Source organism: Pelodiscus sinensis, chromosome 21 (assembly GCF_052426305.1).
Source record: "Pelodiscus sinensis isolate ZL-2025 chromosome 21, ASM5242630v1, whole genome shotgun sequence".
NCBI lineage: Eukaryota > Metazoa > Chordata > Testudines > Trionychidae > Pelodiscus > Pelodiscus sinensis.
Window position 1 is genome coordinate 24717484 of NC_143072.1, and position 14960 is coordinate 24732443.

Consider the following 14960-nt stretch of genomic DNA (forward strand, 5'->3'; position numbering starts at 1 on the left):
TCAAACGGGACTTGGATCGAACCGAAAGGGGAAACCGCCCCCAGCTGCCCCCCCGCCCCCGTGTGTGTGTGTGTGTGTGTGTGTGTGTGTGTGTGTGTGTCAGCCGCCACACCCAAGATGGCGGCAGGGCGCGGCCATTGCGGCTTTACGGCGCGCGAGACGGAAGCCGGCAGAGCGCAGGAGAGGCCGCCGCTCACGTGAGGGGGGAGGACGCAAGAGCATCCCGGCGGCGGTGAGTGCCCCGCCAAGGGGCTCGTGCGGCCCGGCTGTGGGGGGGGGACTATGGGTTCCTGGCATGGGGGGGTAGGTAGGGCAGTGGGGGGGCTATGGGTTCCTGGCATGGGGGGGTAGGTAGGGCAGTGGGGGGGCTATGGGTTCCTGGCATGGGGGGGTAGGTAGGGCAGTGGGGGGGCTATGGGTTCCTGGCATGGGGGGGTAGGTAGGGCAGTGAGGGGGCTATGGGTTCCTGGCATGGGGGGGTAGGTAGGGCAGTGGGGGGGCTATGGGTTCCTGGCAGTGGGGGGGTAGGTAGGGCAGTGAGGGGGACTATGGGTTCCTGGCATGGGGGGTAGGTAGGGCAGTGAGGGGGACTATGGGTTCCTGGCATGGGGGGGTAGGACAGTGGGGGGGGGACTATGGGTTCCTGGCATGGGGGGGTAGGTAGGGCAGTGAGGGGGCTATGGGTTCCTGGCATGGGGGGGTAGGTAGGGCAGTGGGGGGGCTATGGGTTCCTGGCATGGGGGGGGTAGGTAGGGCAGTGGGGGGGCTATGGGTTCCTGGCATGGGGGAGTAGGTAGGGCAGTGGGGGGGCTATGGGTTCCTGGCATGGGGGGGTAGGTAGGGCAGTGGGGGGGCTATGGGTTCCTGGCATGGGGGGGTAGGTAGGGCAGTGAGGGGGCTATGGGTTCCTGGCATGGGGGGGTAGGTAGGGCAGTGGGGGGGCTATGGGTTCCTGGCATGGGGGGTAGGTAGGGCAGTGAGGGGGCTATGGGTTCCTGGCATGGGGGGGTAGGTAGGGCAGTGGGGGGGCTATGGGTTCCTGGCATGGGGGGGTAGGTAGGGCAGTGGGGGGGCTATGGGTTCCTGGCATGGGGGGGTAGGTAGGGCAGTGGGGGGGCTATGGGTTCCTGGCATGGGGGGGTAGGTAGGGCAGTGGGGGGGCTATGGGTTCCTGGCATGGGGGGGGTAGGACAGTGGGGGGGGGACTATGGGTTCCTGGCATGGGGGGGGGGTAGGTAGGGCAGTGAGGGGGCTATGGGTTCCTGGCATGGGGGGGTAGGTAGGGCAGTGGGGGGGCTATGGGTTCCTGGCATGGGGGGGTAGGTAGGGCAGTGGGGGGGCTATGGGTTCCTGGCATGGGGGGGTAGGTAGGGCAGTGGGGGGGCTATGGGTTCCTGGCATGGGGGGGTAGGTAGGGCAGTGGGGGGGCTATGGGTTCCTGGCATGGGGGGGTAGGTAGGGCAGTGAGGGGGCTATGGGTTCCTGGCATGGGGGGGTAGGTAGGGCAGTGGGGGGGCTATGGGTTCCTGGCATGGGGGGGTAGGTAGGGCAGTGAGGGGGCTATGGGTTCCTGGCATGGGGGGGTAGGTAGGGCAGTGGGGGGGCTATGGGTTCCTGGCATGGGGGGGTAGGTAGGGCAGTGGGGGGGCTATGGGTTCCTGGCATGGGGGGGTAGGTAGGGCAGTGGGGGGGCTATGGGTTCCTGGCATGGGGGGGTAGGTAGGGCAGTGGGGGGGCTATGGGTTCCTGGCATGGGGGGGTAGGTAGGGCAGTGGGGGGGCTATGGGTTCCTGGCATGGGGGGGTAGGTAGGGCAGTGGGGGGGCTATGGGTTCCTGGCATGGGGGGGGTAGGTAGGGCAGTGGGGGGGCTATGGGTTCCTGGCATGGGGGGGTAGGTAGGGCAGTGGGGGGGCTATGGGTTCCTGGCATGGGGGGGTAGGTAGGGCAGTGGGGGGGCTATGGGTTCCTGGCATGGGGGGGTAGGTAGGGCAGTGGGGGGGCTATGGGTTCCTGGCATGGGGGGGTAGGTAGGGCAGTGGGGGGGCTATGGGTTCCTGGCATGGGGGGGTAGGTAGGGCAGTGGGGGGGCTATGGGTTCCTGGCATGGGGGGGGTAGGTAGGGCAGTGGGGGGGCTATGGGTTCCTGGCATGGGGGGGTAGGTAGGGCAGTGGGGGGGCTATGGGTTCCTGGCATGGGGGGGTAGGTAGGGCAGTGGGGGGGCTATGGGTTCCTGGCATGGGGGGGTAGGTAGGGCAGTGGGGGGGCTATGGGTTCCTGGCATGGGGGGGTAGGTAGGGCAGTGGGGGGGCTATGGGTTCCTGGCATGGGGGGGTAGGTAGGGCAGTGGGGGGGCTATGGGTTCCTGGCATGGGGGGGTAGGTAGGGCAGTGGGGGGGCTATGGGTTCCTGGCATGGGGGGGTAGGTAGGGCAGTGGGGGGGCTATGGGTTCCTGGCATGGGGGGGTAGGTAGGGCAGTGGGGGGGCTATGGGTTCCTGGCATGGGGGGGTAGGTAGGGCAGTGGGGGGGCTATGGGTTCCTGACATGGGGGGGTAGGTAGGGCAGTGGGGGGGCTATGGGTTCCTGGCATGGGGGGGTAGGTAGGGCAGTGGGGGGGCTATGGGTTCCTGGCATGGGGGGGGGGTAGGTAGGGCAGTGAGGGGGCTATGGGTTCCTGGCATGGGGGGGTAGGTAGGGCAGTGAGGGGGCTATGGGTTCCTGGCATGGGGGGTAGGTAGGGCAGTGAGGGGGCTATGGGTTCCTGGCATGGGGGGGTAGGTAGGGCAGTGGGGGGGCTATGGGTTCCTGGCATGGGGGGGGTAGGTAGGGCAGTGGGGGGGCTATGGGTTCCTGGCATGGGGGGGTAGGTAGGGCAGTGGGGGGGCTATGGGTTCCTGGCATGGGGGGGGTAGGTAGGGCAGTGGGGGGGCTATGGGTTCCTGGCATGGGGGGGTAGGTAGGGCAGTGGGGGGGCTATGGGTTCCTGGCATGGGGGGGTAGGTAGGGCAGTGGGGGGGCTATGGGTTCCTGGCATGGGGGGGTAGGTAGGGCAGTGGGGGGGCTATGGGTTCCTGGCATGGGGGGGTAGGTAGGGCAGTGGGGGGGCTATGGGTTCCTGGCATGGGGGGGTAGGTAGGGCAGTGGGGGGGCTATGGGTTCCTGGCATGGGGGGGTAGGTAGGGCAGTGGGGGGGCTATGGGTTCCTGGCATGGGGGGGTAGGTAGGGCAGTGGGGGGGCTATGGGTTCCTGGCATGGGGGGGTAGGTAGGGCAGTGGGGGGGCTATGGGTTCCTGGCATGGGGGGGTAGGTAGGGCAGTGGGGGGGCTATGGGTTCCTGGCATGGGGGGGTAGGTAGGGCAGTGAGGGGGCTATGGGTTCCTGGCATGGGGGGGTAGGTAGGGCAGTGGGGGGGCTATGGGTTCCTGGCATGGGGGGGTAGGTAGGGCAGTGAGGGGGCTATGGGTTCCTGGCATGGGGGGGTAGGTAGGGCAGTGGGGGGGCTATGGGTTCCTGGCATGGGGGTAGGTAGGGCAGTGAGGGGGCTATGGGTTCCTGGCATGGGGGGGTAGGTAGGGCAGTGGGGGGGCTATGGGTTCCTGGCATGGGGGGGTAGGTAGGGCAGTGGGGGGGCTATGGGTTCCTGGCATGGGGGGGTAGGTAGGGCAGTGGGGGGGCTATGGGTTCCTGGCATGGGGGGGTAGGTAGGGCAGTGGGGGGGCTATGGGTTCCTGGCATGGGGGGGGTAGGACAGTGGGGGGGGGACTATGGGTTCCTGGCATGGGGGGGGGGGGTAGGTAGGGCAGTGAGGGGGCTATGGGTTCCTGGCATGGGGGGGTAGGTAGGGCAGTGGGGGGGCTATGGGTTCCTGGCATGGGGGGGTAGGTAGGGCAGTGGGGGGGCTATGGGTTCCTGGCATGGGGGGGTAGGTAGGGCAGTGGGGGGGCTATGGGTTCCTGGCATGGGGGGTAGGTAGGGCAGTGGGGGGGCTATGGGTTCCTGGCATGGGGGGGTAGGTAGGGCAGTGAGGGGGCTATGGGTTCCTGGCATGGGGGGGTAGGTAGGGCAGTGGGGGGGCTATGGGTTCCTGGCATGGGGGGGGTAGGTAGGGCAGTGAGGGGGCTATGGGTTCCTGGCATGGGGGGGTAGGTAGGGCAGTGGGGGGGCTATGGGTTCCTGGCATGGGGGGGTAGGTAGGGCAGTGGGGGGGCTATGGGTTCCTGGCATGGGGGGGTAGGTAGGGCAGTGGGGGGGCTATGGGTTCCTGGCATGGGGGGGTAGGTAGGGCAGTGGGGGGGCTATGGGTTCCTGGCATGGGGGGGTAGGTAGGGCAGTGGGGGGGCTATGGGTTCCTGGCATGGGGGGGTAGGTAGGGCAGTGGGGGGGCTATGGGTTCCTGGCATGGGGGGGTAGGTAGGGCAGTGGGGGGGCTATGGGTTCCTGGCATGGGGGGTAGGTAGGGCAGTGGGGGGGCTATGGGTTCCTGGCATGGGGGGGTAGGTAGGGCAGTGGGGGGGCTATGGGTTCCTGGCATGGGGGGGTAGGTAGGGCAGTGGGGGGGCTATGGGTTCCTGGCATGGGGGGGTAGGTAGGGCAGTGGGGGGGCTATGGGTTCCTGGCATGGGGGGGGTAGGTAGGGCAGTGGGGGGGCTATGGGTTCCTGGCATGGGGGGTAGGTAGGGCAGTGGGGGGGCTATGGGTTCCTGGCATGGGGGGGTAGGTAGGGCAGTGGGGGGGCTATGGGTTCCTGGCATGGGGGGGTAGGTAGGGCAGTGGGGGGGCTATGGGTTCCTGGCATGGGGGGGTAGGTAGGGCAGTGGGGGGGCTATGGGTTCCTGGCATGGGGGGTAGGTAGGGCAGTGGGGGGGCTATGGGTTCCTGGCATGGGGGGGTAGGTAGGGCAGTGGGGGGGCTATGGGTTCCTGGCATGGGGGGGTAGGTAGGGCAGTGGGGGGGCTATGGGTTCCTGGCATGGGGGGGTAGGTAGGGCAGTGGGGGGGCTATGGGTTCCTGGCATGGGGGGGTAGGTAGGGCAGTGGGGGGGCTATGGGTTCCTGGCATGGGGGGGTAGGTAGGGCAGTGGGGGGGCTATGGGTTCCTGACATGGGGGGGTAGGTAGGGCAGTGGGGGGGCTATGGGTTCCTGGCATGGGGGGTAGGTAGGGCAGTGGGGGGGCTATGGGTTCCTGGCATGGGGGGTAGGTAGGGCAGTGAGGGGGCTATGGGTTCCTGGCATGGGGGGGGGTAGGTAGGGCAGTGAGGGGGCTATGGGTTCCTGGCATGGGGGGGGGTAGGTAGGGCAGTGAGGGGGCTATGGGTTCCTGGCATGGGGGGGTAGGTAGGGCAGTGGGGGGGCTATGGGTTCCTGGCATGGGGGGGGGTAGGTAGGGCAGTGGGGGGGCTATGGGTTCCTGGCATGGGGGGGTAGGTAGGGCAGTGGGGGGGCTATGGGTTCCTGGCATGGGGGGGGTAGGTAGGGCAGTGGGGGGGCTATGGGTTCCTGGCATGGGGGGGGGGTAGGTAGGGCAGTGGGGGGGCTATGGGTTCCTGGCATGGGGGGGTAGGTAGGGCAGTGGGGGGGCTATGGGTTCCTGGCATGGGGGGGTAGGTAGGGCAGTGGGGGGGCTATGGGTTCCTGGCATGGGGGGGTAGGTAGGGCAGTGGGGGGGCTATGGGTTCCTGGCATGGGGGGGTAGGTAGGGCAGTGGGGGGGCTATGGGTTCCTGGCATGGGGGGGGTAGGTAGGGCAGTGGGGGGGCTATGGGTTCCTGGCATGGGGGGGTAGGTAGGGCAGTGGGGGGGCTATGGGTTCCTGGCATGGGGGGGTAGGTAGGGCAGTGGGGGGGCTATGGGTTCCTGGCATGGGGGGGGTAGGTAGGGCAGTGGGGGGGCTATGGGTTCCTGGCATGGGGGGGTAGGTAGGGCAGTGGGGGGGCTATGGGTTCCTGGCATGGGGGGGTAGGTAGGGCAGTGGGGGGGCTATGGGTTCCTGGCATGGGGGGGTAGGTAGGGCAGTGGGGGGGCTATGGGTTCCTGGCATGGGGGGGTAGGTAGGGCAGTGGGGGGGCTATGGGTTCCTGGCATGGGGGGGTAGGTAGGGCAGTGGGGGGGCTATGGGTTCCTGGCATGGGGGGGTAGGTAGGGCAGTGGGGGGGCTATGGGTTCCTGACATGGGGGGGTAGGTAGGGCAGTGGGGGGGCTATGGGTTCCTGACATGGGGGGGTAGGTAGGGCAGTGGGGGGGCTATGGGTTCCTGGCATGGGGGGGTAGGTAGGGCAGTGGGGGGGCTATGGGTTCCTGGCATGGGGGGGGGGTAGGTAGGGCAGTGAGGGGGCTATGGGTTCCTGGCATGGGGGGGTAGGTAGGGCAGTGAGGGGGCTATGGGTTCCTGGCATGGGGGGGGGTAGGTAGGGCAGTGAGGGGGCTATGGGTTCCTGGCATGGGGGGTAGGTAGGGCAGTGAGGGGGCTATGGGTTCCTGGCATGGGGGGGTAGGTAGGGCAGTGGGGGGGCTATGGGTTCCTGGCATGGGGGGGTAGGTAGGGCAGTGGGGGGGCTATGGGTTCCTGGCATGGGGGGGTAGGTAGGGCAGTGGGGGGGCTATGGGTTCCTGGCATGGGGGGGTAGGTAGGGCAGTGGGGGGGCTATGGGTTCCTGGCATGGGGGGGTAGGTAGGGCAGTGGGGGGGCTATGGGTTCCTGGCATGGGGGGGTAGGTAGGGCAGTGGGGGGGCTATGGGTTCCTGGCATGGGGGGTAGGTAGGGCAGTGGGGGGGCTATGGGTTCCTGGCATGGGGGGGTAGGTAGGGCAGTGGGGGGGCTATGGGTTCCTGGCATGGGGGGGTAGGTAGGGCAGTGGGGGGGCTATGGGTTCCTGGCATGGGGGGGTAGGTAGGGCAGTGGGGGGGCTATGGGTTCCTGGCATGGGGGGGGTAGGTAGGGCAGTGGGGGGGCTATGGGTTCCTGGCATGGGGGGGTAGGTAGGGCAGTGGGGGGGCTATGGGTTCCTGGCATGGGGGGGTAGGTAGGGCAGTGGGGGGGCTATGGGTTCCTGGCATGGGGGGGGTAGGTAGGGCAGTGGGGGGGCTATGGGTTCCTGGCATGGGGAGGGGGGTAGGTAGGGCAGTGGGGGGGCTATGGGTTCCTGGCATTGGGGCGGGTAGGTAGGGTGGCGAGGAGGGGCTCTGGGCCCCTGTTATGGTGGGGGGAACAGAGACAGTGATGCAGGGTGGCAAGTGGGGGAGGGTAAGTGGGAGTTTGGCAAACTGGTCTGAAGGTGCCTTGGCTAAGTGGAGGGCTGGGTGTGGAGGGGAGGGGCAGTCTGGGCTAGCCCTGGGATAGCGGGATGTGGGTTAAAGATGGCCTGGGCAAGGCGATGGGTCACATGAAGTGATGCAGGGCGCTGGGGAGAAGGAAGGTGACAGATCGGGTTGCTCTGTGGCTGAAATCGTACAGGTGCTTAAACAAAATTTCTTTTTGTTTGTCTTGTAGCCAACTGAAGACTAGCAGGATGGTGAAAAGATGGCTACTTCTCTCCGGGTTGTGTCTTTCGCTCTCATTGCTAAAGCTCTGTGGTAAGTGTCTTCCCAACTGGGAAGTTTACCTAATCTTGCACAAGATCAGCAGTAGGTTGTGTTGTGTTTTGGTTTTTTTTTTTTTTTAAGCTCAATGGGCTGTAAATTAAAAGGGTTTCTGTAATAGAAACCAAATAGTCTCCTGTTCAAGGTGACCCATGTGAAATAATGGTGTGTTCATAAGGGTCTTGGCTTGTATAACAGCTTTCAAAGAGTTGTTCCAACTGCTGTTGTGGTTTTGGGAACTATCTTCAGATTGTTTTGTGGTGACCAGTCAGCACGATGTGTCTTGTTTTGCTATTGATGTAAGTCATTAGGGTAGGTCAGCAAGCTACATAGTGCACTGCAGTCAATGCCAGCTGTGTGGTTTAGAGCTTCCAGAAGTGCCTACAACAGTGGTTCTCAAACAGGGGTCTGGTACCCTTCAGGGGCTGCAAGCAAATTTCAAGAAGTCTGCCAAAATAAACCAGAGAGCAGGGCTGGTATTGGACATGTTGGGACCCAGCACAGGAAGACCCTGGGGCTGAAGCTGATGCCGGAGCAACTTAACTTTGAGACCCTGGGGAGTTGCCCTGCTTGCTACCCCTTATGCCAACCCAGGCTTCTAATCTACCGGCTAGTTGTTTCACAGGCTGTGGAATTTGTATAGCATGTTGAGGAAGGGGCCAAAGGAGTGGGGAGACCTCAGAGAAAAAGTTTGGGGAGGTCTATAGGCTACTAAGATGGGACAACAAAACTCAGTCTCTTGCAATATTAACACAAGATTTCTAAAAGTTGCATTTAAAATCCATCTTCCCCCCCCCCCCCTTCAGGATAAGCTGTGTATATTCTTTGTTTTTATACATTTCACATATTGGTCACTAACGTTTTACCAGTTAACTGATTAACCAGAATTTTACATCACTAATTATTAAAGATAGCTAGGCTCCATTGCTGATCACAGCAAGAAACACTTAAATTAGAATTTCATAATTAGTGTTTAAAATATCCTCTAATTTCATGTGTATAAGGTATTTGTTCCAGGAGTCTATTGTTTTGCCCACTTAGTTTTCAGTCTGTATTTTTTCTTATACAAGTTGCAAATTATTCAGTCACTTGAAAAAGGGCTAAAGTTTTCTTTCACACTGTCACAAGACACAGCTGTCTCCCACACTAACATTTCCTGCTAACCAAACCTATGAATTTGTCTAGCTGGTTTGCATTCTCAAATGGCTTCTTTTCAGGAAGAATACAGATTTCTACAAGCTATAATTAAGCTTAATTCTCCTTTTCTTTTTCCAGATGGAGCCATTATGCTCTCTGTCCCTGAAGTAGTTTCATTAGAAAATGGTAGTGAGACAAATATCACTGTGACTCTAAGGTAAGGTTAGAACAGCAGTTTGTTTCTCTTCCTTTAATTGACTGCTTTTGGCAAAATCTTATTACAACCACAGTCATCAGGCCAGAATCGAGAATGGACAAGACTAGTTAAGATGACAAACTAGATTTGCAAGAAAGATAAGGTGGCTTTATGTATGTAGGGCAGCAGTTTTCAACCTTTTTTTTTTTTCTTTTCAATTTCAAATGGAGGTGTGTACTTCTTTGGTAATGTTACACCTAGTCTGCAGACCCGTGGGAGTCCATGATCCAGAGGTTGAAAGCCATTTTTCTTTGGCAACTTTCCATGGACCCCCATAGACATAGTTTGTAGAAAATGCCTCTGATGTGCTGAGAACCACTGATTTAGGGTGAGTTTCATCTGTGTGTAGTGTTCCATTTAAGTCCTGGTACATAGGCTTCTTACTGACTTTCCTGGTGATGAAAATTCACTGTTGGGTACAAGCTCAGACATTCTGTATTTTTGTACCAATTAGTTTGGCTAGATATAATATCCAATATTATATGGCCTGTGTTGGGGTATTGAATTCTGCGTTTGCAGAGAGATGGACTCTTGTCTCTTCGAGCGCTAGCTATTATGAGCCCAACAAAAACGTGCTTCAGGTACAAGTTTATTTAGAAGGACCCTTAAATGCCATACTCTACTTCCTTCTCAATGTGAGATGATTTTGGGGAGGAGGGGGGCAGAAGGAAGGAGACTTCACCTCTGCAGTCTTCTCTGGGGATTGGTGGGATGCTTCCAAAGTGGGAGGAAGAATAGGGAAATACCAGACTTCAAAAGGTGTTTATCCATCTTTCAAACCCCTGCTAGAATTGACTAGTGGTTGCATAAAGGGAGACGTGCTAGTTCTGTCCAGTTCAGATTGGTCTATCAGTCGGTAAAGGACAGTATCTGTTTCTAGAGTAGGATATAATGTTGGTGCCACAAGTGATTAAATATCAGTTATTATATGTGGTCTTTCCAAAACAATATTGCCTGAGCTGTGTGGAACCAATTCTCTCAGAAGGCCTGAAACCTCCTTTAACACATGGATTTGTAGGCTTCATTTGACTTGTCTATCTTCACAGTGCCCCATTAAATGAGACATTGGTGATAACATTTAATGTCACATACTCATCAAAAAATGGAACCATTGTTGAACTACCTGATCAAGTGAGTAACAGAACTGGCTTCAGACCTTCTGCTAATGCTTACAATTGGTCATAGTCTGACCACATTTAAAAATGTGAATAATTACACTTGTAGCCTTTTTTTCCTTGTTTGACAGGTAATATTATCTACAGGTCTAAAGAAGTCAAGCTTTCAAGTGAAAGCGAAAGATGTTGGACAAGTTACCATTTTTCTTGTTGCCAATAATTCCAACCAAACTGGGTGAGTTAAACTACAGTTCAACCCAAAACATGTGCAACTCCTTGTTCTCTAAAGTGGTATAATCATCTCTCTCTCTCTCCTGCTCCCACACCATTTCCCAGTATCCTAATTACACTGCTAGTTTTCTTGATTAACATCAACATAGTAATCTCTTCCTCCCCCGCCCCCCCCCCCCCCAATAATAATTGAGATAACTGAACTGGTACTGGTAGCTTCTTTATCCAGTATGTATCTTTGAATCGTGAAACTTAAAATCCTAGCTGTTCTTAGGTCAGGTTCAGCGGCAACATCTGAACCACACACAAGAAGCATCTCAGAGTCTGCATGACTCAAGCTAGGGCTGAATGGTGTCCAAACTGCATGAGCTGTTGCTTTGTCTGTCTTGCTCACACATTTCTGAGTCTGAAATATCCTGGAATGCTAACAGCCTGACTCTCCTCTGCATACTCACAGCTTTCACTAACTCCAGTGTAAGCCCCAAGTACTTAGCACATCCACACATCTTCCTGCTTAAGGAGTCTCTTAGAGTCATGTGTTCACAGGTGGAACTCTCTTCCTTGGTATCAGATCAAATGGGTGTGATGGGGAATGCTGAGTTGCACATGCTTGTTACCGTTAATGCCGCAGCTCCACGGGATAACGCACAGTCTTGCCACTTCCTCATTTCATTTCTGCTTTTTTCTGTGTCTTGATCATGTCTATTGTTACCCACATCATGACACATCCAGGAACACGGGACAAGCCAGATCACAATGCTTGGCTTGCAGAGCATGAGGGTAAAACCCTGCTATTGCACAACACTAACATACTAAGAGGACTGGAAGTAATAGTGGAAGGGAGGAGGAAATATGAAGGAACAGAGGAAGAGTGAGGGTAGGTGAGACATCACTAAGATTGGTGGAAACCTTAAAACCCACAATGGTGTGTGGGGGAAAAGGGGAAAGCTTTATTACTGCTCTACTAAAACCAGCCCTATGTTTTTTGAGAAACTGACTTGAGTTTTCTGCCCCACACATTAGAATTGAGGGTGCATGATTGATGCAGAAGCACAGAGTCTATTCATAATTTAAAAACTGATTGAGTGCAAATTCCTTTGCAGCCCAAGGATTCGATTCCAAGTGATCCATAGTAACATAGTGAAAATTATAGACCAGGTGATCGGCTGGATCTATTTTTTCGCCTGGTCGATTTCCTTCTACCCTCAGGTTTTTGAGAACTGGCGACGAAAAAGGTAAGGAGATTCACTGGAAGTGAATGAAGTCTCTTGTGGGTAAAGTAGTTGAGCTTGCAACAAGGTTACTTTCCTAACAACTGACAGTATTTACTCCAAGGCGCTGACCCTGGAATTGGTTTTGCCCAGATGGACACTTGCAAAGTAGCATTGAAGTCAGTGAGCACCAGTTCACATGTGTAGCTCAGGTCTTGATTCTGCAATCAAAGTCACTACAAAATTAAAAAAAAAAAAAACCTCAAAACAATTCTCCCAGCTGGAAAAGTGATCCATCACTAAGCGTTTTTTTAGCACAATAATGGACGCTTGCCACCAGAGGGAGCTCCTGTAACAGTTTCATTAGCGTACTGGCAAAGTTGTAGATGATAAATGAGTTAACAATTCAGAGAAGTACACTCACTAGTACCGCTGCCTCCTGGAGTGAGGGGTGTATGTGTGTGAATAATTTCCCCAATCGCAATTCTGTTTAACTCCACACTTGTCATCTGTTCAAATGAATGGTTATTTATGATGTAAACTTCACAGCTAGAGACTGCAGCCTAATTCTACTAGGCATTGTACAGATATGCAAACTATACAGCCTACTCCAGGGCATGGCGGGAGTGCGTATTGTTGGTTTGCAGGTTTCTTTTGCATGTTAAACACGTAGGCTACATTTCTGCAGCAAGGTTTTTGCGCAAAAAAGGTCGTTTTTGTGCAAAAACCTGCGGAGCGTCCGCACCTCAAATGCGCTTTTGCGCAAGTAAAATGGCAGAACAGAGGACTTTTGCTGGTGTAAGTAAACCTTCTGCAAGGCATAACTCCTTTCTGTGCTACAGCTAATGTTCAAAAAGGCAAGTGTGGATGCTCCAGAGGGGTTTCATGCGCAAAAAAGGCCATCAGAGCTTTCTTGCGCAAGAGTATTCATGCAGTGTGGACGCTGTCTTGTACAAAAGCACATCACTTCAGCGATGCGCTTTGAGGTGTGGATGTGCTCTTGCATGAGAAGTTTTTGCGCAAAAACTCTTGCGCACAAGGCTTCTTGCGCAAAAAGACGGCAGTGCAGACGTAACCCTAGAGTAACTTTTCCTATATGCCTAATCTCATATATATATAGTAGTCCAATTTCTGTGACTCTGTAATGCTGAAACACTGGCTGTTCCCTCTGGGTGGCATTGTCTCCCGCAGTGGCGCTCAGCTGACTTCTGCGCCTCTCTTTTCCTCCTCTTGCCTCGCCCTCTCTCAGCTCTCGTCCACCTCCTGCCTTTTTCTCCTTTTCTCTCTCTTTCTCTTCTCCCCCTCCCACCTCTCACTCTGTGTTTCTCTTCTCTTCCTCCTGCTGAGTCTCTCTCTCTCTCTCGCTGTCCTCCGTCTCCTCCGCGTCAGCTCCGCTTTCCTCCTTTTGAATCTGGTACCCTTTCCTGATGTGAGAGATGCACACTTGTCCAGGCCCTGCTCCCCCATGCAGCACAGGGAGCGCGGACCCCAAACAGCCACTTGTGCTGCTTGTTCCCGCGCGGTGGCCCGGCTGAACGGTGCAGAAGTCAGCTGAGCGCCACGGCGGGAGGCAAAGGGGGGCGGGGCCTGAACGAGCATGCATCCCCGACGGAGACAGAGGAGAGCGGAGAGAGAGTGAGAGGCAGGAGGGGGAGGAGAAGAGAAAGGGAGAGTGAGAGGCAGGAGGGGGAGAAGAGAAAGAGAGAGAGGCAGAAGGCAGAGGAGAGCTGAGAGAGAGAGGTGGAGACAGGAGGAGAAGGGGAGAGAGACACACGGAGCGAGAGACCGGAAGCTCAGGAGAGAAGACCAACGTGTAGGAGAGACCTGAAAATCCCATCTTATGATGGGCTAATTGGCTGGTTGACTTAAGAACCAAAGACCTATTTTCAAATCACCAAAGTGTTTTTTTGTAAAGTTTACCCCCATCTCAATCACATTCATTTCAGTTGCTATGTGGATAAGTTACTTGTATTTTAAACACTTCTATAATACACGCGCTCACTGTAGTGGTGGTGTGGTCACCCTCCCCTTCAGAGCTTGAGGGAGGCCGCTCTGACTCACTGCACCATCAGGATTGCTGCCCGGGGTCAAGAGGAATTAGTGGATCAGGTGTTGGCATCTAGACCAGTCTAATGGGGCAGAACCACAATAATCTACATACTCTGGCCCTTAGGCAGGCGCTGGGCCACCAAGGAGACCATGGGCTCTGGGGCTTAGGCAGGGGTTAACAAGCCATCTATGGGTTCAGACCCGCAGGCAAGGCCAGGACTAACTAGTAGTTTGTCATAGTAGCCCAACTCTCTGCCAGAGCTGACACTCGCCACCTGGTCTACAGTGGGGTGTTGGCGGGGGACTCAACTGGGGCTTAGCTCAGAATCCTAACTGGTGGAGTTGTCAGCGTGTTTCAGGCAGCATCATAGGTGGACTGGAGTTGCCTGCCCCGTGTCACTTTCTACCTTCCCCTTGGGATGTTCCTGGATCTAAGGGGTATCTTCTGTCTCCTGGAATAGGTGCCCAGTGGCAGTCCCTGCAGACGGACTCGTCTGTGAGCAGGGCATCTCTAGGCTCGGAAACAAAATTAGCAGCTTGGAGCAAACGTCGGTCTTGTCTCCCCTCTTCTTCCTGTCTCCCTCTCTCTCTCTCAGCTCTCCTCTGCTTTCTGCCTGTCTCTGTCTCTCTTTCTCTTCTCCTCCTCCTCCTCCTCTCACTGTCTCTCTGTCTCTCCCTCTGTGTCTGGGACCCAGCTGAGCTAGGGGATCTGTTATATGTCCTGTCCCACTTATCTCCTTCCAGAGGGAGGGGTAGTCTGGCTCTGACTACCTGGGCAGAGAATGGTTCTTCACCTTAGTTTGGAAAAGAGAAGACTGAGAGTGTACATGATAGCAGCTTTCAAGTATCTTGTCTGATACAAGGAGGAGGGAGGGAAATTGTTCTTGTTAACCTCTGAGGACAGGACAATGAGCAATGGGCTTAAACTGCCGTAAGGGAGGTTTAGATTGGACATTAGGAAAAACTTCCTACCTGTCGGGGTGGTTAAACACTGGAATAAATTGCCTAGGGAGTTTGTGGAATCTGCACCAGTGGAGACATTTAAGAGCAGGTTAGACAAACACCCCTCAGGGATGGTCTAGATGGTGTAATGGTAGAAAAGATTTTCTCTGTTATAGAAGCCGCTTTGTATTTCTAACCAATCCATTTAGAATGCATGCCTTTAACAAGGAGTTATCTTGCCTCTGACTTGAGGTTCTTTGTCTTAGTGAGTTAAACAAATGATGTCTCCACAAGTTTTTAAAAATTCTTTCCTGAAGTGTGAGAACAGAGCAGTGGGCAGCCAGGATGGACTCCTTCTGATGGCTGTAATGATTCTGGTTTTGGATATAATGTAAAATGCTGTAATCTCCTTCATTGCAGTTATATGGGAGTTGAGATGGACA

The 14960-nt window shown here is 56.1% G+C and overlaps 1 protein-coding gene across 1 annotated transcript in view; it reads left to right on the forward strand.

The window, feature by feature from the left end:
• Positions 1-106: 106 nt before the first annotated feature.
• CTNS (cystinosin, lysosomal cystine transporter) overlaps positions 107-14960 on the forward strand; it is a 26030-nt gene continuing 11176 nt past the window's right edge. The window contains exons 1-6 of the mRNA XM_006138685.4: positions 107-232; positions 7488-7570; positions 8852-8930; positions 10016-10100; positions 10216-10319; positions 11419-11550. Of these exons, the coding sequence (XP_006138747.2) occupies positions 7507-7570; positions 8852-8930; positions 10016-10100; positions 10216-10319; positions 11419-11550 (464 nt within the window). The 5' untranslated portion in view covers positions 107-232; positions 7488-7506. The remainder of the gene's footprint in view (positions 233-7487; positions 7571-8851; positions 8931-10015; positions 10101-10215; positions 10320-11418; positions 11551-14960) is intronic.